Source organism: Macrobrachium nipponense, chromosome 24 (assembly GCF_015104395.2).
Source record: "Macrobrachium nipponense isolate FS-2020 chromosome 24, ASM1510439v2, whole genome shotgun sequence".
Lineage (NCBI taxonomy): Eukaryota > Metazoa > Arthropoda > Malacostraca > Decapoda > Palaemonidae > Macrobrachium > Macrobrachium nipponense.
The window spans coordinates 58716789-58741788 of record NC_061091.1 but is presented as its reverse complement, the minus strand read 5'-3'; the positions used below and the strand labels follow the sequence as shown (position 1 = coordinate 58741788).

Sequence of the window (25000 nt, the reverse complement as noted above, 5' to 3'; positions counted from 1 at the left end):
GAAAATTAGAAGGCCTCCAAAGTGGGGAATAGGGTTAGAGAACTGTACAAAACGGAAAGAAAAAAGATAGGGGGAAGAAGACTGAGATGACGAAGAGCTCGCAGACATCGAAGGGTGCTTTATAGGTCGAGAAAGGCCCTCGGGTGCAAGAGTCAATTGCCCCAGTGTACCAGTAGGTCAAGAAGGAGAAGCAGAATCTTCAGGCCCCAGGTGATCACGGATGCCTTTTCTCACACAGGGCTTATTATCGCCAACCTCCTCTTCATCTCCGCGGTTCATTTCGACGAAGGGAGGGGAAGACCCAGGAGGTGACTTGAGTGAGGTAGGTAAGGGGGAGGTGGGGAGTAACTCAAGGTGTGGTTGGTGCTCGGACTATTACTACCTGTGTTTTATCTATATATTCAATGGGAGAGTATGTGAAATCGGTCGTCGACATATTCGTGTTGATTAAGTTCATGTTGATTAATTCGTCGACATATTCATGGTGATTAAGTTGAACCGGCCAACAAGTTAACAAACTTCCACGGAAGAGACCATCCTTACTTGTGTATAGACACAGGGCTAAGAGACGTGTAATGGAATAAACGAGAAACGATATATATATATATATATATATATATATATATATATATATATATATATATATATATATATATATGTGTGTGTGTGTGTGTGTATGTATGTATGTACATGTACATGTGGGTAGGCAATGTGTGTAAGTTTGCTTGCATTTAAGCATTAAAGTTTTTTGTTATTAAGGTTAAAGATTTCATGTGGATCACTTATTATTTACTTGCGTTATGTGCACTTACTATGCCAGTTAAACTTATGTTTCTTGCCTAGGGTAACCTCTTGCATCTAATGATAAATGATAATTTTACTGCTACTGACTTGGACAACATCTCTTGACATATCCTCAGTAATTATGCAGAAGAGTAAGGAATTTCCCCAAGACTGAATTAGGATTAATGTAACACTGCATTATAAATTCAGTTCATTATAAATTCTTCTAGTTGCAATAACTCTCATTATAATATCTCCTCTCTCATCGTCCTTTGATTTACGAGAATATATTTGAAATCTCGTTTGATATTTTTTTCTTGAAAAAGCTGCAGATGGATATCAACTCGTATGATATGAAGTCGTTAATTATGTATACAAAGCGACAAAGGGAAAGTTTTAAATTTGAGTACTTTCGTTGTACATTAATTCTCTTACGATTCCTCTTGCTTCACCGTTTTCATTTTGATGATTATTATGCGCCTCGGTTCCCTTGGCTTGTAATAATGTGTATACCATATATATATATATATATATATATATATATATCTATATATATATATATATATATATATATATACTATGTATATATGCGTGATTTTGTCTGTAATCTCGCTAATGGCGTCACTTAAGGCTTATCTTCATAGAGGTGCAACCTGGAAACCAAATACAAGATTTTTTTTGCAAGTTTTTCTTTTTATTTTGTTTATTGATCTTTTCTATTCTCTGTTTTTTAAAATGAATTTTGACTGACATTGCACTTTTCCCTTAGGCACTAGTGTTTGTAATGGGAAAAAATTCTTTACTTTCCGTGGGAGGCTCTGCACTCATCTTATTCACAAGAATTAAAATATGGGATTTATCAAATGTTAGATATTTTGAAACTTATCCTTACTTAATACCGTTATTAACAAATATGCATCCATTAGCAGTACATCATCTTTGGAAATAAATTGAATTGAATCATCGTGCCTAATGCATCTATAACTCAGTGCATTAGACACTAGACTACTATTAACGCAGTGGAAATTTATTCTTAATATATATAAGATAACGTTTCACAACCAAATCATTTGTGTTTTTTTGAGGGAAAAATCTTCTCTTGAAACGAATCTTGGCGTATTATAGCTACTTTTGAACCCATGAATTCCCAGTATTTGTCTATACAGTATATATATATATATATATATATATAATATAGTAAAAGTGTGTTTATATGTATATATGTATATATATTGTAATTCCTCAGTAAATGAAGAACATGCAAATTAAAATGAGATACCGTAACTTTATACTTTTTATTACAAAGTCATCTTGATAATAAAAGTTGAATGTCTTCCTATTTCCTTTTAATTTAATGAAGACATTCATATATATATATATATATATATATATATATTGTATAGTATAGTATATATGTATATATATATCTATATATAAGTCTATATATATATATCTATATATATATATATATATATATATATAAATATAATATATATATCCCTATATATAATATATATATATATATATATATATATATATGTGTGTGTGTGTGTGTGTGTGTGTGTGTGTGTGTATCTGTCTGTCTGTCTGTATTAAATGGCATTTTTTCTCACATTTCTGTTTGTTGGAAATAGTGCCAACATTTTTTCTAGCGTTAATCTACAGTTGATGTAGAAGCCAAAAAGGACGTGGCCGACAGACGAGTGCTATATAAATAGGAAACTGTTTTGCTTCTCAAGTCAACCTTTTTGCGACCAGATGTTTTCAGTTATAAATTCCCCAGACGTGAGACCCACCGCATCTCCTGTTGTTTAGTTTGCCTTGCTCACCGGTTTTGATTTTGCTGCCGTTGTTCATTTTGTGCCATTTCTTTTCATGAATGTGTGTCAATTTTGAAGCAAATATTTTACAATTCATTAATCGCCTGTTCTTAACTTGATTGTTTTCAATGATTATAGGCAGCATATATTGTTATTTTGTTATTGCTTTACTAGCTAGGTTTTTATAGATTTCTTCATAATTGTTTTTCATGAAATTTCGAAATATAAATCATACAATATATAATGTGAGCCAAATCGTTTTTGCAATGTCTTGCTTCTTTATTAGTCCTCCAATGAGAATACACAGAAATATCCTTGGTAATGCTGATATATTGCAAAAGATTCTTATTCTTCGTCACTTACGTTATTTAGAGGTATTTTAAGTAAAAATGTCCCGAAGATGTGAGTCACTTTCATTCACTCTTGTAAAACAGGTGCGATTATTCAAGAGTTCTTTTGGCAAAGGAATAAAGACAGTCTCTCTCTCTCTCTCTCTCTCTCTCTCTCTCTCTCTCTCTCTCTCTCTCTCTCTCTCTCTCTCTCCGGTGTTGTTAATTTTAAAACTCCAGCTGTTTGCAATACTCATTTTGTGATTACATTATCTTGATAACCTCCTCAACCTTATAGTTCTTGCCTGAATATCTGTGACCTCATGGTATAATAGGGAGACTAAATTGATGTAAAAGCCATAGTGGATATCGTGTATATTAAATATATTATACGCATTTATATAGAAGTATATATATATATTATTATATATATACATATATATATATGTATATAATATATATATATATGTATGAATGTGTATATATATTTATATATATAACATACGCATATATATATATATATATATATATATATATATTATATTATATTTATTTGTGTATTTATTTATATTTAATGTGCATTTGCGCTCCAGTTTATGTGTGCACACATAATTGTTTGTTTGCGTGTGGATATATTGCTTACTTGTGTCCATTCATTTGTCTTCTATTGTTTGACATAATATTCGTGGTTAGCGCTTCCTTGTCTCATTATCCACAAATATGTCCTGTTCTCCACCATCTGTTTTCACTGATGGCTAGAGTCCGTAAACGAGTATTTCTTCCAGAGAGAGAGAGAGAGAGAGAGAGAGAGAGAGAGAGAGAGAGAGAATGGAGTTATATTTGTTTATTACTGGACCGAATGCATACAACTATTGTAGATATTCTACTAATAGTGTTTAGTTATAGTTTTGATTTTTTAAATCCTTCGAATTATTGTCAGCACAGAAGCGTCCTAAAAACTGCTGTGCGTGTACATTTACTTAAGAATCATTGTGGCTTATTGATTGTAGCGTTTTGTTGATAAATGATAACTTATTATGCTGTTTTTGTCGCTGTTGTGGTATGAGAATATAAATCACTAGTTCGTTGTAGCATGTGTACGCTAGGCATTCTGTAGGTTAATGTTTAATATTACAGTTTTTGTTTACGGTAATTACCTCAAAATTATTCTTTAGTGTAGGTAGATTCAGTACTGCAGAGTGAGTAGTGGTTATAGGTTTCTAACTTGTAATTGAAAAATTTCTTGAATAAGGTTCCAAAAATGTCCAGTAGATTATATATAGGAATAGCATTTCTTGTGATGATTGTAATTCCATTTCATTTTAAAAGATATAACACATGAATTTTTAACTGTATATTTTTATCGTGTCTGTGGAATAATTATGTGTTCTTAATCGTATACTTTGATGTTTAATCTGTCGTGTCCGCTTTCTCTCTATTACTCCTTTTCTTTCATTCTTCGTACTCTCTATTTTCCTGGATGTTAACGCTTGCATGATTATCCAAATGACGCATTTGTTTTGGACTTCAAAATAGGGTATATTTTGGCCTTCATTTTTCACGTTTCTCGTTAAATAAATTTCCTGATGAGGAAGCACTAATTATAGCTTTTGGGCAAAACTGGCTGGAGATGGATGGCATAGATGAGAAAAACTCCAATTTTAGACGTGGGAGAATAATTTTCCAGAGAATATTTGGGTGCGAAATCATTTTCTTTTTATATAGTAAATATATTTCTTGTTTACATGTTTTATACATTGTTCAGGTGTCTGCATGTATACTTTCATACAGGTTTTACAAACAGTCGTGAATGCTCAGGGGTTTCTTTGTTTTATGAGCATATGTGCACGTGAGTATGTATACTAGAATACCATTTTAACAAGCATCGACATGTATCCTGGATGTATTAGCAACAAAATGGTGTATGGATAAACCGTAGAGTTTCAAAGCCCTTGACTGTATCATTTGCATTGCAGAAGATTTTCACATCCACAATTAACATACATCATTTCTCAAGACATCTCATCACTTATGAAATATCCGGGATTCAGTTCATTGTTATTTCAGTAGCATGTTTGCTTTTATATAGAATAAAATATTAAACTTTTGTCAGGAAAATTGTGTGACCTATTAACGACATAATTCGTAGTGCTTAATTTTAATAGAATGAGAATTTGATTAGCATTGTTAACGTGCCATCATTTGTCAATACAGAATTATGCTGGTACGTTTATATATATATATATATATATATTATATATATATATATGTATATGTGTATGGTAGTATATATATATAAAATAATATATATATATATATATATATTATATATATAGTATATGTGATGTGTGTGTGCAATTCATAAAAAAATATATCTACCAGTCACAGAGAAATGTTTCCCTTTTCCAGAGAACTGTATTTTTTCCCCTACAACATAAATTTTGAAAAAGCGGAACCTTATCGCCAGTAGCATTTAAGTCCTGCTCCGGTCGTTATGATTTACAGTTCTCCTCGTTATTTGCAATGAGTCAGGAGGACCACCACATCACTCACTCTTTATTTATCTTTCGAACGCGTTCTCTCGGGCCCTTTCTCTCAAAAGCTCCTATTTATTGCTGCTTTGTTTGCTTTTTGTAAACATTTACTTTTGACTATCGCTTGCTCGTGAACTTGTTTTGCATATGTGTAAGGCTGGCTGCCTTGAATATTCGCTGAACAGGTATACATGTATGCAATTAATAAAAAAGATTTTTCAAGACCGAATCATACGTATATACGCTTAAATAGAAATGTACACACACTCATGTGTGTGTGTGTGTATATATATATATATATATATAATGTATATATATATATAGATTATCTATATATATATATATATATAGTACATACATTACATATCATTGTTTGTTATTTTCATACTTATGAACGTCTGATCACTTAAATGAAGAGTATGAGTGTACACCTATTCACCGAGTTGATTAAATGAGAACAGTCTCTTTATAGTTAAGGAATCGTATATTATTCCTCTTCATGCATCTTGAAATTCTTGAGTTTAGGAGGAAATCTCATGCACATAATTATTAACGTTTTGTCGCAGCATTAATTCACTCGCACCCAGATGAGAATTTCCCATCCATTTCGAAAGCGTTAAATCGAGGGAGTGAGAGATTTGAAAGCTCCAGCGATGAATGCTGGTTGACATCTTCAGGCTTTTGGAAATGTGTTAACTTGTCAAATATGTCGTCTAACGTTGCGACCATGGAGGGTTCAGAGTGTGCTTGTATAAAGCAGTTTGTGAGAGTTGCTTAAAATGAAAGCTATTTCATTTATTACAATCACCATTTTTTTTAATTGCGGTGCCTTAGAAATGCATATTGTTCACGATTGTCCTAGACTGTATAATCCACACGTATGTGCGCATCTAGGTAAAAAATATTTTTAAAGATACTTTAAATTTGGTTTGGAAATATAACAGACTGACGCATTACATATATATGATGTGTATTTATATGTATCTATGTATATATATATATATATATATATATATATATATATATATATATCTATATATATATGTAGTGTGTGCCTTATGTGTTGGCGCATGAATGCCAGTATTTCCTTTTGTAACTTACTAAATATCTATGAATGTTACGTGATACGATTCGATTCAGAACCTCCCCTAACACCTCTCCCCCCTCTTCCTCAGTATCCCTTATGGAATCTGTCCCCCAGGCGATCTCAAGGCATTGCCTTTTGACAAAAACCCTGCCCAACCACTTACAGGAAATCAGCCTTTGTATCTACCAGTGTCCACTTTTATGTCATATCTGCTTTCGAATTAACATAAAGTGGCCCCAGCTGGTGCTTTAAACGCCAGGGGGGGTCGCCGGACCCCATCCGAAGTAGTTTTATTATCCCGGTTTGATGCTGCTCTTTCGGGCACCTAAGCATACCTCCCTTAATTTTAATTAGCGTTTGGTAATTGTTGCTATCTTTCCGAAATGCCCTCCTTGTCTTTAGTACGGAGGATTGATATAATAATAATAATAATAATAATAATAATAATAATAATAATAATAATAATAATAATAATAATAATAATAATAATGGTAATAATCATAATGGGATTTTTTTCAGTTCAGGACCTAATACAAATACAGAAATACTGCAACAAAATGAAAATAGGTATATAAACAAAGTATTGTTGAAGTTATATTCAGATTTAATTATATATATATTATATATATATTTACACTACTGTTATAAAAGCAAACCAAAGAGGCATCTACTTTGGTGGATCTTTTCTGCAACAAAAGGAAAATAGGTATATAAACAAAAGCATTGTTGAAGAGTTATATTCAGTTTTATATATATATATATTATATGTTATATATATATATATATATTTTATATATATTATTATATTATATATATATATGTATGATGTATATATATATATATATATATATATATAGATATATATATATATACATATATATAATACGTATTATAAAAGCAACCAAAGACAGGCATACTTTGGTGGATCTTTTCTGATTCTATTGAAACTTTGTTGTGATTGTAAAATGCGAATGCATGAAGATTGTCTCAATACAGATGGCCCTTTCGAAATGCCAAGTAAATTAGCAATGTTTCTTTGGAATTATATTCACGAAAGCGAAGACACCGCTGTGAAACATGTCCGAATTAGCAGAGAGTGTAAGTAATGACGACACCGGTGCTCCCGAAATGGGTCGTTGAGGTTGTAAAGCGCCGTAAAAGGTCGTGCCTCTAATCTGTTGCTGGATCAATAATAATATTCTTGCGATCCCCGGTAAGACCACTTGGTAGTCATGGTCGTGAAAATTTTCCTTCATTTTATATTAATGAAGATAAGCCCTGATGGAAGCATTTTCATTCTCGAACCTTACCTACCTGTGACGTCATCGTGCTTGCTTAGTTTTCCAGGTGTAGTACGTAACTCTATCTATTCGTTTACACCTGAATGGTAAAGTTTGTTGTAGGTTTCATAAAATCTTGTTGTTTTACAAGGTAAGGGTATGAACCATGGCCTTTTTATTCTGGTTTTGGACCCCCTCTACGGGCGTTCAAACTCGTTTATATATATATATATATATATATATATATATATATATATATATATAGTGTGTGTGTGTGTGTGTCTTTTGTCTGGTAAGTAAGTATCTGAATTTAATCAAATAATGAAACTTTGCTATGGGCTTTAACAGACACCGTTCTCATATATCGTGCATTAAAATCTCGCAAATTATGAAATAAAAAATCTTGAATGCGGAAAACATTCAACTGGCGAGAGTCATCCCTTCGTGCGAATATATCGCAGAAAGTGGCATTCCTGTAGCTGCAGTAGGTAGCTCTTTGGCATGATGGGTATGTACTCTTCCCTCTCGTTCATGCCCAAGAGAGAGAGAGAGAGGGAGAGACGTTGCCCAGCCCTGGCCTTGACCGATCGTAAGAGAGTGCCCCTGTGGTGTAAGTGGGTGGGAAGGTGTGTGTGTGTGTGTGTGCTTTTTCCCCCCTCCTCCAGGATAGTGTGTTGGGGGGCGGGGGGCGGGGATGTCCGTGTCGTTGACTCGAAATTCGTAGGTTTGCGTGTCCTAATGCACCGTCTCCCACTTCGGATAGTTCAGTGAGTAGTATATAGAAGTTCCCGCAGTTGCCAAGAATTTCGACAAGGTTTTGCAGCTTCTCCGCAACGTAGTGAATCAGTTACTGATTGATTATTTGGTTTGCTTACTTAGACCGCTAAGATTTGGTGTTGGTTTCGCAAACACTGGATTTAACATTTTTTTTTTTTTTAGTAATAAGACCCTGACGTGCACTTTCATTTGATTGACATTTAAACTTTGAAGTTACGGACATTTCTATGGAGTGGTCAGCTGGATAGCTAGCTACCTAGTTGACCCAGCCAGCATACGCTACTGGAAATTTTGAAAAATAAATGTGGGGGAGAGAAGCATGAAAGATACAAAGGATGCATTCGCCCACAGTTGAGGTGACCAAAATCAAGGAAAACGGAGGCAGATTTATCATTGGAATTATCAATCTACTTATGTTTTCTACTCTTGAAACCTTCCATCCTGAAGAGCTACATCAACCGTTCCTTTCGGATTTAAAACCCACGATACTATATTCACCTTTTTTTTCCCAGATCGGCTAAATAGGGATAGGGTTGTCAGACCCATTGGTTTCTGCATCTCTAATAAAAAGAAATTATGGAAATGGAAGGATGATTCTTTAGAGGCAAGAGGAACACAGAAAAGGATGATTCTTTAGAGGCAAGAGGAACACAGAAAAGGATGATTTTTTAGAGGCCAAGGGAAACACAGAAAAGGATGATCTTTAGAGGCAAGAGGAACACAGGGAAAGGATATTCTTAGAGGCAAAAGAGGAAACGCAGAAAAGGATGATTCTGTAGAGGCAAGGGAACACAGGAATGGATGATTCTTTAGAAGCACGAGGAAGCAGGAAAGGAGTTCGTTAGAAGGCAAGAGGAAACGCAGGGAAAGGATGATTTTTAGAGGCAAGAGGAATGAACAGAAAAGGATATTCTTTAGAGGCAAGAGGACGCAGAAAGGAATGATCTTTAGAGGCAAGAGGAACGGCAGGGAAAAGATGATTCTTAGAGGCAGAGGACACAGAAAGATTGATTCTTTATAGGCAGAGGAACACAGAAAAGGATGATTCTTTAGAGGCAAGAGGAACACAGGAAAGGATGATACTTTAGAAGAGGAACGCAGAAAAGGAAATGATTCTTTAGAGGCCAAGAGGAAACACAAGGAAAGGATGATTCTTTAGAGGCAAGAGGAACGCTTTGAGGAATGATTCTTTAGAGGCAAGAGGACACGAAAAGGAATGTTCTTTAGAGGCAAGAGGAACGCAGGAAAGGATGATTCTTTAGAGGCAAGAGGAACACAGGAAAGGATGATTCTTTAGAGGCAAGAGGAACACAGAAAAGGATGATTCTTTAGAGGCAAGAGGAACACAGGAAAGGATGATTCTTTAGAGGCAAGAGGAAACGCAGAAAGGATGATTCCTTTAAGAAGCAAGAAAAGGAACACCAGGAAAGGAATGATCTTTAGAGGCCAAGAGGAAAACACAAAGGAAAGGATTTTGATTTCTTTTAGAGGCAAGAGGAACCCGGAAAAGGATGATTCTTTAGAGGCAAGAGGAACACAGAAAAATGATGATTCTTTAGAGGCAAGCGAGGAACACAGGAAGGAATTATTCTTTGGAGCAAGAGGAACAGAAAAAGGATGATTCTTTAGAGGCAAGAGGAACACAGGAAAGGAGATTCTTTAGAGGCCAGGGGACGCAAAGGAAAAGGAATGATTCTTTTGTAGAGGCCGGAAAGGAATGTTAGGAAAGGATGGGATTCTTTAGAGGCAAGAGGAACAGAAAAGGAAATGATTCTTTAGAGCAAGAGGAACACAGGAAAAGGATGATTTCTTTTAGAGGCAAGGAGGAACACGAGGAAAGGAAATGATTCTTTGAGCAGAGGTGAACCACGGAAAATAGATGATTCTTTAGAGGCAAGAGGAACGCAAGAAAAGGAATGATTCTTTAGAGCAAGAGGAACACAGGAAGGATGATTCTTTAGAGCAAGAGGAAAACGCAGAGGAGGATGATTCTTTAGAGGTGCAAGAGGACGCAGGAAAAGGATGATTCTTTAGAGGCAAGAGGAAGAACAGCAGGAAAGGAATGATTCTTTAGAGGCAAGAGGAATACAGTTAAAAGGATGATGTCTTTAGAGCAGGGGAAACACTTAGAAAGGAAGGATTGGAAATTCTTTAGAGGCAAGAGGAACACAGGAAAAGGATGATTCTTTAGAGGCGAAGAGGAACACAGGAAAAGGATGATTCTTTAGAGGCAAGGAGGAACGGCAGGAAAGAAATGATTCTTGTAGAGGCAAGGAGGAAATGTTAGGAGGGAATGATTCTTTAGAGGCAAGAGGAAAGAACACAAGGAAAGAATGATTCTTTAGACAAGAAGGAACACTAAAAGATGATTCTTTGGAGCAAGAGGAACACAGGAAAGGATGATCTTTAGAGGCAGGAAGGAAAACGCAGGAAAGGAATGATTCTTGTTAGAGGCAAAGAGGAATGTAGGAAAGGGATGTTTCTTTAGAGGCAAGAAGGAACACAGGAAAGGATGATTTCTTTTAGACGGCAGAGGAACGCAGGAAAGGATGATTCTTTAGAGGCAAGAGGAACACAGAAAGGATGATTGCTTTAGAGGCAGAGGAAAGGAAATGCGGGAGGAAATGATTCTTTAGAGGCCAAAGGAAGAAAACCAGGAAAGGATTATTCTTTAGAGGCAAGAGGAAACTCAGGAAAGGATGATTCTTTAAGAGGAAGAGGAAAATGAATGTTTCTTTAGAGGCAGGAGGAAATTCCAGGGAAAGGATGCTTCTTTAGAGGCAATAGAAGGAAATGTAGGAAAAGGATGATTCTTTGAGAGGCAGAGGACACAGGAGGAAGGATGATTCTTTAGAGGCAAAGAGGAACGACAGGAAAGGATGATTCTTTTAGAGGCAAGAGGAAGGAATTCAGGAAAAGAAAGGACTCTTTGAGAGGCAAGATGATTTCAAGGAAAGGATGATTCTTTAGAGGCAAGAGGAACAACAGGAAAGGATGACTTTAGAGGCAAGAGAAAAACGCAGGAAAGGATGATTACTTTAGAGGCAAGAGAAAGACGAAACGCAGAAAGGCATGATGGGCTTTAGAGGCAAGAGGAACAAAAAAAAAAAAAAAAAAAAAAAAAAAAAAAAAAAACAGGAAAAGGATGATTTCTTTGTAGAGGCAAACAAGAGGAACGTAGGAAAGGAATGATTCTTTAGAGGCAAGACGGAATGCTTTTAGTATAAGGATGAAATTCTTTAGAGACAAGAGGAACAACTGGAAAGGATGATTCTTTAGAGGGAAGAGGAACGCAGGAAAGGATGATTCTTTAGAGGCAAGAGGAATGCAGGAAAGGATGATTCTTTAGAGGCAAGAGGAACAACAGGAAAGGTAGAGGCAAGAGGAACAACAGGAAAGGATGATTCTTTAGAGGCAAGAGGAACGCAGGAAAGGATGATTCTGGATGATTCTTTAGAGACAAAAGGAACGCAAGAAAGGATGATTCTTTAGAGGCAAATGGAATACAGGAAAGGATGATTCTTTAGAGGCAAGAGGAACGCAAGAAAGGATGATTCTTTAGAGGCAAAAGGAACGCAAGAAAGGATGATTCTATAGAGGCAAAAGGAACGCAAGAAAGGATGATTCTTTAGAGGCAAAAGGAACGCAAGAAAGGATGATTCTATAGAGGCAAAAGGAACGCAAGAAAGGATGATTCTTTAGAGGCAAAAGGAACGCAAGAAAGGATGATTCTATAGAGGCAAAAGGAACGCAAGAAAGGATGATCTTAGAGGCAAAAGGAACGCAAGAAAGGAGGATGATTCTTTAGAGGCAAAGACAAACGCAGGAAAGGATGATTCTTTAGAGGCAAAAGGAACGCAAGAAAGGATGATTCTTTAGAGGCAAGACGAACGCAGGAAAGGATGATTCTTTAGAGGCAAAAGGAACGCAAGAAAGGATGATTCTTTAGAGGCAAGACGAACGCAAGAAAGGATGATTCTTTAGAGGCAAGACGAACGCAGGAAAGGATGATTCTTTAGAGGCAAAAGGAACGCAAGAAAGGATGATTTCTATGAGGCAAAAGGAACGCAAGAAGGATGATTCTTTAGAGGCAAAAAGGAAAGCAAGAAAGGATGATTCTATAGAGGCAAAAGGAACGCAAGAAAAGGATGATTCTTTAGAGGCAAAAAAAGGAACGCAAGAAAAGGATGAATTCTTTATAGAGGCAAAAGGAACGCAAGAAAGGATGATTCTTTAGAGGCAAAAGGAACGCAAAGAAAGGATGATTCTTTAGAGGCAAAAGGCAACGCAAGAAAGGAGATTCTTTAGTAGGCAAGAGGAACGCAGGAAAGGATGATTCTAAAAGAGGCAAGAGGAACGCAGGACAGGATGATTCTTTAGAGGCAAGAGGAACGTAGGAAAGGATGATTCTTTAGAGGCAAGAGAACAACAGGAAAAGGATGATCTTTAGGGCAAGAGGAACGTGGAAGGAGATTCTTTAGAGGCCAAGACGAATGCAGAAAATTATAATTCTTTAGAGACAAGAGGAACAACAGGAAAGGATGATTCTTTAGAGGGAAGAGGAATGCAGGAAAGGATGATTCTTTAGAGGCAAGAGGAACAACAGGAAGGATGATTCTTTAGAGGCAAGAGGAACAACAGGAAAGGATGATTCTTTAGAGGTAAGAGGAACAACAGGAAAGGATGATTCTTTAGAGGCAAGAGGAACACAGGAAAGGATGATTCTTTAGAGGCAAGAGGAACGCAGGAAAGGATGATTCTTTAGAGGCAAGAGGAACAACAGGAAAGGATGATTCTTTAGAGGCAAGAGGAACACAGGAAAGGATGATTCTTTAGAGGCAAGAGGAACGCAGGAAAGGATGATTCTTTAGAGGCAAAAGGAACAAGAAAGGATGATTCTTTAGAGGCAAAAGGAACAAGAAAGGATGATTCTTTAGAGGCAAAAGGAACAAGAAAGGATGATTCTTTAGAGGCAAAAGGAACGCAAGAAAGGATGATTCTTTAGAGGCAAAAGGAACGCAAGAAAGGATGATTCTTTAGAGGCAAGACGAACGCAGGAAAGGATGATTCTTTAGAGGCAAGAGGAGGAACACAGGAAAGTGTTCCCGCATCGACAGAACTTTCCCCCGAGTACCTGGAGATTATTGTAGCCTTTGAGACTTCCACGCTTTTTGTCTGACATGGAAACTATGCGGATACTTTTCTTTATTCGGTTGTATTGTTAGTTGTTTATTCTTATTTGTTAGTCTCTTGACATTTTTGGCGCTTGGCCATTATGCTCTGTAGTAGAAGTTTGTGACCTTTTATGCCCGTTCTATCCGAATTTGTACTAAATAATAGCGATTCAGTTTGATCTTTTATTTCCATCTCTATATATCGAACTTGTTTCTACCCATCCAGGCGCCCCCCGCTCCCCTCAGCCCTTTTCTTTTATCCAGGTTCGAGACCGGCAAGAATGCATGAAGAACTCTGCAGGGATTGTCGGACCCTTTGCATTCCTGATATTGACGGCGAGACTCAGTCGTGAAGAGCGAATATTATGGGAATTGTGATCTCCACAATCGCAGTGAAGACGTCTCAGGTCATTATCCACTTCCTGCGTGGCATAAACAATTTCGCGAAGACACGTTATACACTTGGAAAAGTTTCGTTAAAAAGACGAGTTACCTTCGCAAAGAAAATGTTGCGTTAAATAAATCGTTGTTGGAGCCTTGCATGCTATTTGGCGACGCTGATTGTCAAGTGAGTTAACGAAGTTGCGTAGACAGGGCTGTTATTGAAATGTTGTTCAATTCTGTTCTGGTTTTTTGTTATCTTTTCTCTCGTTGTTCCGTCTTGCTGCCTCTTGTCTGCTATTTCTCGGTTTTATTCCTTTTGCTACCTGGCAAAACCACTGATTATATTGCCTCCTATTCCCTTTCATTGTTCGTTCCTTTTCATTTTCTCCTTTTGTGATTACAATTTCTCCGTCCGTTTTTTTTCAAGGATTTTTTTCTTTTCTTTCTTTATCTTTTCCCGGAAGTATTGCATTTTTAGATGTTCCAGAGGGGGAAGTCTGGGCTAACTGAATTTTATGGCCAGCTGAAGGGGTCTTCGGTATTTTCAGTGCTACTTACGAAACGGAAGGCATATTTTGGTTTATATATATATATATATATATATATTATATATATATATATATGTGTGTGTGTGTGTGTGTGTGTGTGTGTGTGTGCGTTTGTATTGCTGCTGTATTCATACATTCGTAATTGTCTTTCCTGATAAAACAATTTCACTATTTAGGTGGATGAAAAAGAAGCTCTCTCTCTCTCTCTCTCGCTCTCTCTCTCTCTCTCATCTCTCTCTCTCTCTCTCTCTCTCTCAAAATAACGACTCCCCACTTCCATGAATCGCACCATAAATTCTAAAAATGTTTTAATGACGGCAAGTAGGTACCCCTGTCTTTAACTGTCTGTTCTCCTCTTGGTTTTTCTTCGTTTTTCTTCTTTTTTCTTCTCTCTTCGCGAGTTTTACTCTTCTTTTGTACCGGGATTCTTTAGTTTGTTTGTCTTCTCCTGTTTTGCTTTGTATTTAAATTACCGGGTTGGCCGGTTGGAAATTCGTAAACCGGATTTTATATTTCATAACTGAGGCAGGTGTTACGTAAGTCACCTTATTTAATATGTATGTGTATATATATATTATAATATATATATATATATATATATATATATATATATATATGTGTGGTGTGTGTGTGTGTGTGTGATGTGGTGTGTGTCGTGTATATATATGTGTATATATTATTTATCTATATATTATAATATATATATATATATAAATTTAAATAATGTAATATATATATGTGAAATATATATATATATATTATATATAATGTATATTATATATATATATATAATATATTAGATGTATATATATATTATATGTATATATATATTATATATATATATATATATATATATATATATATATAATATAATGTGTGTGTGTTTAAAAAATCACGGTAGATGCACGTGGCATCATGATATATGCGAATACCACAAGAAAAATAATAGGCAGAAATTAAATTCCGAGCGCTTCGTCCTTTAATGCGACATTGTTGAGGCGCACACACACACACACACACACACACACACACACACACACACACACACACACACACACATCGCCTTGTTCGAATTTCTGCCCATTATTTTTCCTGGGGTATTCGCTTATATAATATATATACTTATATATATATATATATATATATATAGATATATATATATATATGAGTATGTGTGTGTGTGTATTGTGTAGTTATTACATTGTCTCACTCTTCTCTCTCTCTCTCTCTCTCTCGCCTCTCGCTCTTCTCTCAATTAGTAAGGAAGGAAAGGAGCAGATTTAGTGTACAAGTCATTATAAGTAGTCCGCCAGAAACAATGCCGCCATAAAATTTCCAGATAACACCTAGCAAATATTCTGCCGTGTTTTTCGTGTCTTTTGCGAGTTCTCCTCGTAAGCGCTTTTTGTTCCTTTGTTTAAAGTGTAGACTTTTTATTTTCTTTTTTTTACTTCTTCATACATTTGTTCTTAGTGGGAGGAGAGAGTCTTTCTGAAAATCGCTTTACTTTATACTCTGGACCCTCTGAAACTGAACGTAGTATCGGAGTAATGCGCAATACAATCAAACAAATGGGTTTGGTTTCCAATAGAGTGTGTTCGCGGGTTCCTCGTTCGATTCTTTATGGAAGTCTTAGTTTAGTTCATTAGATTTGCTATGTAAATGCTGATGCTGCGTCCTCTTTGTCGAATCTTCATTTCCTCCATTTGATAGATTATTATATATATATATATATATATAATAATATATATATATAAATTATATTATATATCCTTATGTATTTGATGTATGTATGTCGTATCGATCGTTCATTTCCTTCCACCCCATCGATATATATATATATATATATATATATATATATATTTATATATATTATATTATATATATATGCTATTGTATGTGTCTGTGTCTGTAATTATTTTGTAGAATATTGTTCGCTGTGGATTTTTTTTCCTAAGCAAAAGGAATAAATAAACCAACGAGACGTAATAATGACTTCGTTAAAACAATCTACTGAGTACACAAGTTTTCGCTCTCCACTGATTTAAAAAGAAAAAAGCGTAAAAAAAAGAAGAAGAAAAAAATAGAAATCCCCGAACGTCTATTTTTCACTTCGGTAATTGAATTGGTTCCATTAGACACTTCCTAAGTGTTGTCAGGCTCTCTTGGTCCTAAGGAGAGTTGGTGGCGGTATAAATTCACTGTTTGGATTAGGGAGAATGCAAGTGCCGAGTTGCAAGTGCATTCTCCTTATTGCATTGCAAAGGAGATTTTCTCCTTCGCAATGCAGGCAGTGGGGAAAAAGCAAGAAAAAGCAGAGAATAGAGTGACAAATAATTAAGCAGATGATATAAGTAGAATAATAGCAAAAAAGGAAGAGATCAAGTGAAAATGGGTAGAAATGAGAAAATGTTCGCAATTAATACATAAATAGAAAAGTAAATAAAATAAGAAAAGAGAACAAATGAAAAAAGATAGGAGAATGGGAGATGATGTGAAAGTGTATGAAATGAACACAGAAAAAGTTTAAAAAAACATAAATGAACTTAATGCACTAAAAAGTAATGTTAACTAAAATCGTCAGATTGTATTTCGATGAGCACCATCGGTAACATAAGTTGGATTACGTGATTTGCGTGGAAAGTGCTCCAAGAATCCACATTCTCATAGCGGTGCCAGTCCCGGATAAAAGATGAGGGCATAATGTAAAGTTAAGGTTAACGTTCTTACCTGGCATATAAACCCACACGTTGCTGAAATATGAAACAAAACATAACTTTCCTTTTTTTTTTCCTACCCTCAGTTTGTTATTGTTGTACCCTAGAGAGAACAAAGTGAGTGCGTGAATTGGGAGGAAAAAAAAAAAAAAAAAAAAAAAAGACTGGTTTCTCGCCGACTTAATTGGATAACAGTTGTTTTAATGGAATCATTATGTTTACAGGTATTCTTTTTCGCAATTGAATTTATTAAGAAAAGGGGAAGGTTTTTGACGAACTGAATTAAATGTTAATGACTTTCTTGATGTGATTTATGAGTTTTTATTCGGCTGATTAATTGTTGTCACTTGTAATTCTTGTGCGAAGCTTGACATATTGTAGATAGATAGATTATGATTATTGGTCGATTCATTTGTTACTAGTGTTTAAATGTATTTTGTGGGTTAAAAAAGAAATAGATTGAAGTATGGTGAGTGTGGTTTCAGTTCGACATAATATAATTATTTTGATTTATTAAGTTAAATGTGTGTGATTAAACGGGAAGGATTATGTAGAAAGTTTTTGGAAAGTGTAAATCAAGCGAAGAGAAATGTGAAATTTAAGAGGTCCATTCCAAGCACAGAAAAAGTGAAAAGGAATGTGATTTGATTCTGTCTCAGATAACTTTGACTCGGAATGCATTGAAGAAAACATCGTATAAATGTTTGTAGGAAAAGTTTGGTCTGTATTTCAAGGTCCCCAAATGAGATTGTTCAAATGAAAATTAAATAGCTAAGAGCATTTGATAACAACTCATAAAGTAAAAATATTATAACAGGTACAATTAATTTACACATACATACATATATCTGTTTACATTCACAAACACATACACACACACATGGACGGACATCATTTCATTTTTTGGACTATGTGGCTTATATATATATATATATATATATATATATATATATATATATATATATATATACATATATATATAAGCCACCTAAAAATTATATGACGTCCATCCAAGGGTTTGCAAAAGAATGTACGCATAAGCCAAAGACATATGCTGTAATAGAGATGAATGAAGAGACACGATCATATTGAAGATATTCTGAATGTACGAAGAGAAAAGACAGAAGTAGAGCAAAATCTGAGGGAGACAAAACATTAGTACACCAAACAACCCAAGTAAAATGTTCAACCTTTGGCAAGTGCAGTGTCGGATTTAAAAGTCGAAACACTGAAAGAGAGAGAGAAAGAGATCGGACTATCTCAGATTAGGCTATGTCCAAGCACGAGATAGTGTAAGATTACGCTGAAGTTTTCTGCTCTCTCTCTCTCTCTCTCTCTCTCTCTCACACACACACTGACATTTTTTGTCCTATATCCAAAATTCTCTCTCTCTCTCTCTCTCATTATTATTTCTAACCGATTTAAAAGCGCTCTAGTCATTGTTCAGATGGTGGACGAATGAGGGAAGGAGAGGTTAAGGTTATGGGGGGGGGGGGGGTGCGGGTAGAGACGGAGGGAGCCGAGGCCATGATGGGACCGGGGTCTGTTGGGGATAGATATATTAGGTCCGGATTTTTATGTCTGAATGCTTTGCTTGTGTATATATGAGTGTGTTTGCATGTTTTGATACTGTAAAATATAAAATCTTCCATGGTGATAATTGATATTTGTTTGTTAATAGTGTTATTTTTTGTAGTAGTAGTAGTAGTAGTAGTATGAACATTGTTAGTGTGTGTATGTTTATTTTTAGGAATTTATCAGAGTGGTTTTGTTCTTGCCATGGGTCTTATCAGCATCATTACCCGTAGTAGTAATAGTTGTAGTTAAAAGTAGGAGTTAATAGTAGAAGTAGCTGTTGCTTGTTCCTTGGTCAACTATTTGTGTTTTGTGCCTTCCGCATCCCGAAAGCTACTAGGCTTGTGGCTCTGTGACTTCTTTCTCTCGTGTGTGTTTTGGCCTGAGTTCGCTGTTCGAACGAGAGTTGACTGTCTTTTACAATGGTCATAGTATGTGCTGCTTAAAATACCTAGGTTTGGTATGCACACACGCATGAACACACACACTCACACACACACACAAGGGGGCGCGCGCGCTCCTGCCCGCTAATGTTTGCTTGTTCAGTGAACTTTTCTTCGAAGAGTCGCATTTCTGTCAGTCTTGATCGAGGGGAAACTATGTTGATTGGGAGGTCTGTTGGCTTATATGACTGTTCGCCCTTGTTGGACGAATCTCAAGCATTTTTTTTTTTTTTTCAATCAGAGGTTTTCTTTCGTGGTTGAGATTGACGCTGTATCTCCGGTGGAATCTCTTTTATTACGATAATTTTTTGTTAAATAACTAGGAAGGCTTCTCGAGGTGTTGGGGAGGTAGAGTGTATTATGTTAGAAAAGTGATTTTTTTTATGAATTATTGTCATTACCATTATCTGCGTTATCTATGTAAATAATTATAAGCGATAATTTTTAAGATTGCTTTCTCGGAAAGACCTATTTTCCCCGAACCTGTGTGGTATTTTGATAAAAACCAATTCAGGAACTAAATTATTTAGATTCATTATCACAGGGAATGTAATTTTTTTTTTATCGTGGAAGGTATTAATGAAAATTTATTCATAATGACAGGATGTGCTTGGACGACGTTTTTATGCTTACCAGGAACCATGAAATATTTTATTACTTTGTGAAGGTAGTTAATTAGATCAATCAATTCTGTCATTAATTACTTCAATGTGGATATTTTGAGATAATTTATGAGGAAAATGTAAGACTAGCATTTCTTGTTTTGAATTTATAAACATTTATAAAAATGGTTTACATGCCAATTTTGTTACAAGAAACGCCCTTAGAATTCGTGTTGAATAAAGCTGCAAGCAATTCAGTGACGTGGATAAGTCAGATATTTAAAGTTAATCAGTAATTTGAAAATCTTTAGTATTCAAAACTTGTACACATACATGTAGAGTAGGACTAAAAAGCTTTTACCTTGAAAAGTAAGCCTCCTTAGAAAAGAGTGCCCTTTTGTGATAAAGATAACAGAGAGAAGAAAATAAGAAGGGTTAGCATAGGTAAACAAATACAGTAATTATTTAGAATAGGTAAAGCAACTATAGTACTGTAGCTTTTAACGTATAAACGCTGCCATTTAAACATGAAAGAAGTATTCCAGCGATGTTGGAGTATTTAAGGATCTGAAGCAGTATCACTTCAAAGGTTTTTGAGAGGTGAACTATTGTCTTGCTTTGATTAATTGCGTGAAATGACTCATTTGTGATTTAATGCATTTATTAAACAAGAACTGGAACCGACACCAGTTGAGCAGCAGCAAGTACCTCCTTAACAGAATGGTTCACATGGTCATCCAGATTTTATACTGTTCTCTTCTTATGACTTGGTTCAGTTTTTGGCTTCATCAGGATCTGATGTTAGTCAGCCTCTGTAAATCGGTTGATTTATAGCTTTAATAATTAAGCTATATTTGAAATCCGGAAAAGATGTTATTTCTCAAAGGCAGGGAGAAATAATAAATAGACTATAAAATTTGTAAAACGAACAGATGTCAGGTACAAATAAATGAGAGAAATTGATCAAAAGAACGTTAAAGTATAATTGAAAAAAAATCTGCTTATAGAATATAAAGTATATAAAAAATACTTTCTTTACTTTGCCCTGTTGGCTGTCGGCCATCATTTTAAGCTGTTGCCGCTTGCGCTAGACTTTTTTCCCTGCACAATTTCAGTCATTTTATTTTTATTACAAAGCTGGGGAGCTGAACCGACTCTAAACTTTTTTTTTTTTCTATCCGAGCTCCTGTACAGCTCGAATGTACGGTAGAACAAAGGGAAGAGTTATTAAGAAGATTCATTGCAGTAGAAATATGTATCGAATGGTAATAGATGACACTTTGCAAGTAGGGCAATACATTATTGAAACGCTGGGGCAATTCCTGATAGAATTTATGGGGAACGAACGTGTTGCTCTTGTACGCTTACAGTTTCCCTTATTATGTAAGAAACGTTATGTTGGAGCGAACGTATCATTTTATCTCTCGTGTATCCATCTCCCATCCCCTTTTCTCTCCACCACTCCCTTTTTAATCACGGACATTTAAAGCCAATTTAGTACTTTGACTTCCCAGGTGTCACGAGCGTTCTTGATGGGCGGAGGTGAAAACAGGGAGTATTTTGAAGCAAAGCATCAGATCCAGATGGGAAAGATCGTATTTATTCAATTCCTTTATTGATTGAGAAATTCCAGATATTTTAACGCATTTATATAACCAACCCTCTGTTTAGATAATTTACGGGAAATGTCCGGCGTGTGCTGAGAGAGAGAGAGAGAGAGAGAGAGAGAGAGAGAGAGAGAGAGAGAGAGAGATCCAGGCAACGGTAGAGGATTCTTCCCTTCCCGATGAGCGCCTCATCATCAGTTGGCCGCTTGGCGTGGTAGTGTGTGGGTGTTCACGTCGAGTTGTGGCCCCGACATCTCGCCACGCGTGTTTGTCTGGAGTAGTTGGTACTGCGTCCTATAACCATTTCTTCCTCAGAACGTGATGGGTGTATTATGTGCTAGTGCGGTTATTGTGAGGTAGATACGTCTACTCGTCGAAGTTGAAGCTTTTTATTTATATTGGAATGTATATCTTTTTGTATTCAGTGGTTTGAAGTGGATGTACAGTGACCCTGTCCAGTGTATGAGGGATCAAGATGCTCTCTGGATGATATGTGTCAGTGATTATCGCACGAGTGCTGTTGTTGTTGCTTTCCATGCAAAATGATCTGCAACAGCGGATTGCTCATTACTCGCAAGTTGAAGGAGCTCGTGACAGGAGGCGATTTCAGCCCCAGCAAGCGTCCTGCCCCTCCCGTCAAAACCATCAATTTGAAGCCCATCAGTGCCGAACCTGTCCATGGATGCAACGATATCATTTCTCCAGGGGAACAGACCCGACTAAGACCAATAGGTTCGGGGGGCCATTACGATGAAGTGCCGCGGCCAAATCCTCCTGTGGGGAGTGTCGTCGGTGGAGATTTGGATCCGCGCGTAGGTCATCCTGCTGGTTGGAATGAACACCAGCGGAAGATACAGATGTATGAGTCCTGGGCCAGCAAGAGAGGAGGGGACTCATTCGAAAACCCAAATTTGGTGTGCGGTACTCTCAACCAGCCGAGGGTGCCGTCGAATCCCCATTTTTCTTCTCTCAGTAGGCCGGGTAAAAGTGAACCCGAGTTTACGAAAATCAATGGGAAAACAGTGAGACTGTATTCTAGTCTCCCTAGACCTGGCCCTGGTAGGGGCAGACACACCCATTACCCACCGCCTCCTCCTCTGACTCCAATTTCTCCCCTGGCCTCAGCTTCTGCTGCTGCTTCTCCTCCCTACAATGTACATGAAACCCATCAGGTCCCAAGGGCCCCTCCCCCCACCCCATCCCCTCAGGAGTCATCAACGAAAAATCAGGTTTTCCTGTACGAAGAGTCGCCGCTGCCACATAGCCCAAACTATGTGGCACTATCGGATATTTACGCCGAATTGCCTCGCAAAAAGAAGAAACCATGTACAAGCATGGACTGCACCTCCGTCCATCATAAGCATGACCTTTCGTCCTCGAGTGCCAGTCAGAAGACGTCCTCAAACGACACGGAGAGCAATAAGAAGTTCAGTACGCTCGACAACTCGAACTCGAAGAAGAACAAGGTCCTTCAGAAGTTTCACTCGCTGGATCGGGGATGGAAGTCCCTCGTTTCAGCGAGGAGCAACAGCAACAGCAGCAAAAGCAGTAGCAAGAGCAGCAGCGGCAAGGACTCCAGCAGCAGCAACAAGACGCTCTCCTGCAGAGGATCTCACACGAGTCTCGGTTACAACACCAGCATCAGCAGTAACGACGGCGGGTCGGAGCTGAGCATGTCGACAGAAGGGACTACTTACACCCCGAAGAACCACCTGAAGCAGCAGCAGCAGCAGCAGAGCAACAGCAGTACCAAAGTCACCAGCACCTCTCCAGCAATAGAACCAAAGACGAGCGAATCGCAACGCTCAGCCAACGACGACGACGATGGCGACCGACGATTTCCGAACCGCAGCTCCATCAGCCGCCTTCGGCAGGAGGTGGAGGAGGCAGTTCATCGAAATCGGTGACCATACATAACGGCGACAGCGAAGAAGGAGACAGCACGGAGGACGTGGCTTCCGAAGTACTAGACAATGACGGAGAATTGGTTCAGTCCGTCGACAGTGTCGGTGGCAGCAACTCCCAAGAGAATAATGATGCCGGTAATGGTGGCACTAACCGAACGGCTTATCAGTGCCACACCCTTCCTAAAGCACGTGAGTAAATCCAATCCGACTGAGTGCCATCAGATGCAGGGTTTTATTGGAAAGGGAGATGCTTTTTTATTGTTACTGAATGTTATTAGAGAAATGGATTGCAATTTCACAAAACAACGATTCTAGGGTGCTGTTGCTTGATGAAAGCGCTGGAGAGTAGTAGTCTCTCTCTCTCTCTCTCTCTCTCTCTCTCTCTCTCTCTCTCTCTCTCTCTCAAGCAAACACACAAGGTTGTGTCAGTTTCAAAAAATGTTGAGTGATGCATCTCTCTCTCTCTCTCTCTCTCTCTCTCTCTCTCTCTCTCTCTCTCTCTCTCTCTCTCTCTGTCATAGACACACACACTAAGTTATGTCATTTTCAAATAATGTTGCGTGATGATGCCTCTCTCTCTCTCTCTCTCTCTCTCTCTCTCTCTCTCTCTCTCTCTCTCTCTCTCTCTCTCTCACACACACAAAATTATGTCTGTGATGATGCCTCTCTCTCTCTCCTCTCATCCATCATCTCTCTCTCTTCCTCCTCTCGATCTCTCTCTCTCTCTCTCTCCACACACACAAAATTATGTCAGTTTAAAAAATATTGCTTGATGATGCCTCTCTCTCTCTCTCTTCTCTCTCTCTCTCTCTCTCTCTCTCTCTCTCTCTCTCTCTCTCATACATGTTGCATGAAGATTTAAGTAGATAAAAAAAATGGGCGGGAAAATGTGTATATGTTGTTGGTGAATGCTGAATGGCTCATTTATAAAGGGATAATTCACAGGTTAGGATAAGTAGTAGGTGTTGTGTCTCTGGATTAATACAATTAGATAATCTCTGGAATACAGAAATTAATTATCATGACGGTTGGCCATTGGGCAGGATACCTGAAATCTTTCTGTGGCATGTTTTCCGTTTTCGTTACTTTGTTTATGGCTATGTGCAGGTTGGTCGATGATTGATTTTCTCTGCAATAGACGTGTACTTGATTTGAAAAGGATATAGTATAGTGTGTATATATATATATATATATATATATATATATATATATTATGTATATATATAATTTGTTTGTATATGTTTTATGTACTGTCTGGCTGCATATATATATATATATATATATATATATATATATATATAATATATATATATATATATATATATATATCATACACATACATGTTCATATACAAATATATTCTGAAATTCACATGCCCGTGTTTGCTCATGTCTTTCGTTTCGCACGCGCCATCGTTGAAAGACGAGACAATA

The 25000-nt window shown here is 36.9% G+C and overlaps 2 protein-coding genes across 5 annotated transcripts in view; both read left to right on the top strand.

Moving 5' to 3' along the window:
- LOC135205657 (uncharacterized) overlaps positions 1-25000 on the top strand; it is a 911400-nt gene that overhangs the window by 179291 nt on the left and 707109 nt on the right. The window lies entirely within an intron of this gene.
- Positions 21863-23716, top strand: LOC135205658 (histone-lysine N-methyltransferase SETD2-like). Its single transcript, XM_064236499.1, has one exon. The coding sequence runs from the start codon at positions 22203-22205 to the stop codon at positions 23565-23567; it is 1365 nt and encodes a 454-aa protein (XP_064092569.1). The 5' UTR covers positions 21863-22202; the 3' UTR covers positions 23568-23716.

Bases quoted from the DNA above. Each gene is read 5' to 3' on its own strand.
- LOC135205658 (XM_064236499.1), top strand. From the start codon at position 22,203: ATGATCTGCAACAGCGGATTGCTCATTACTCGCAAGTTGAAGGAGCTC.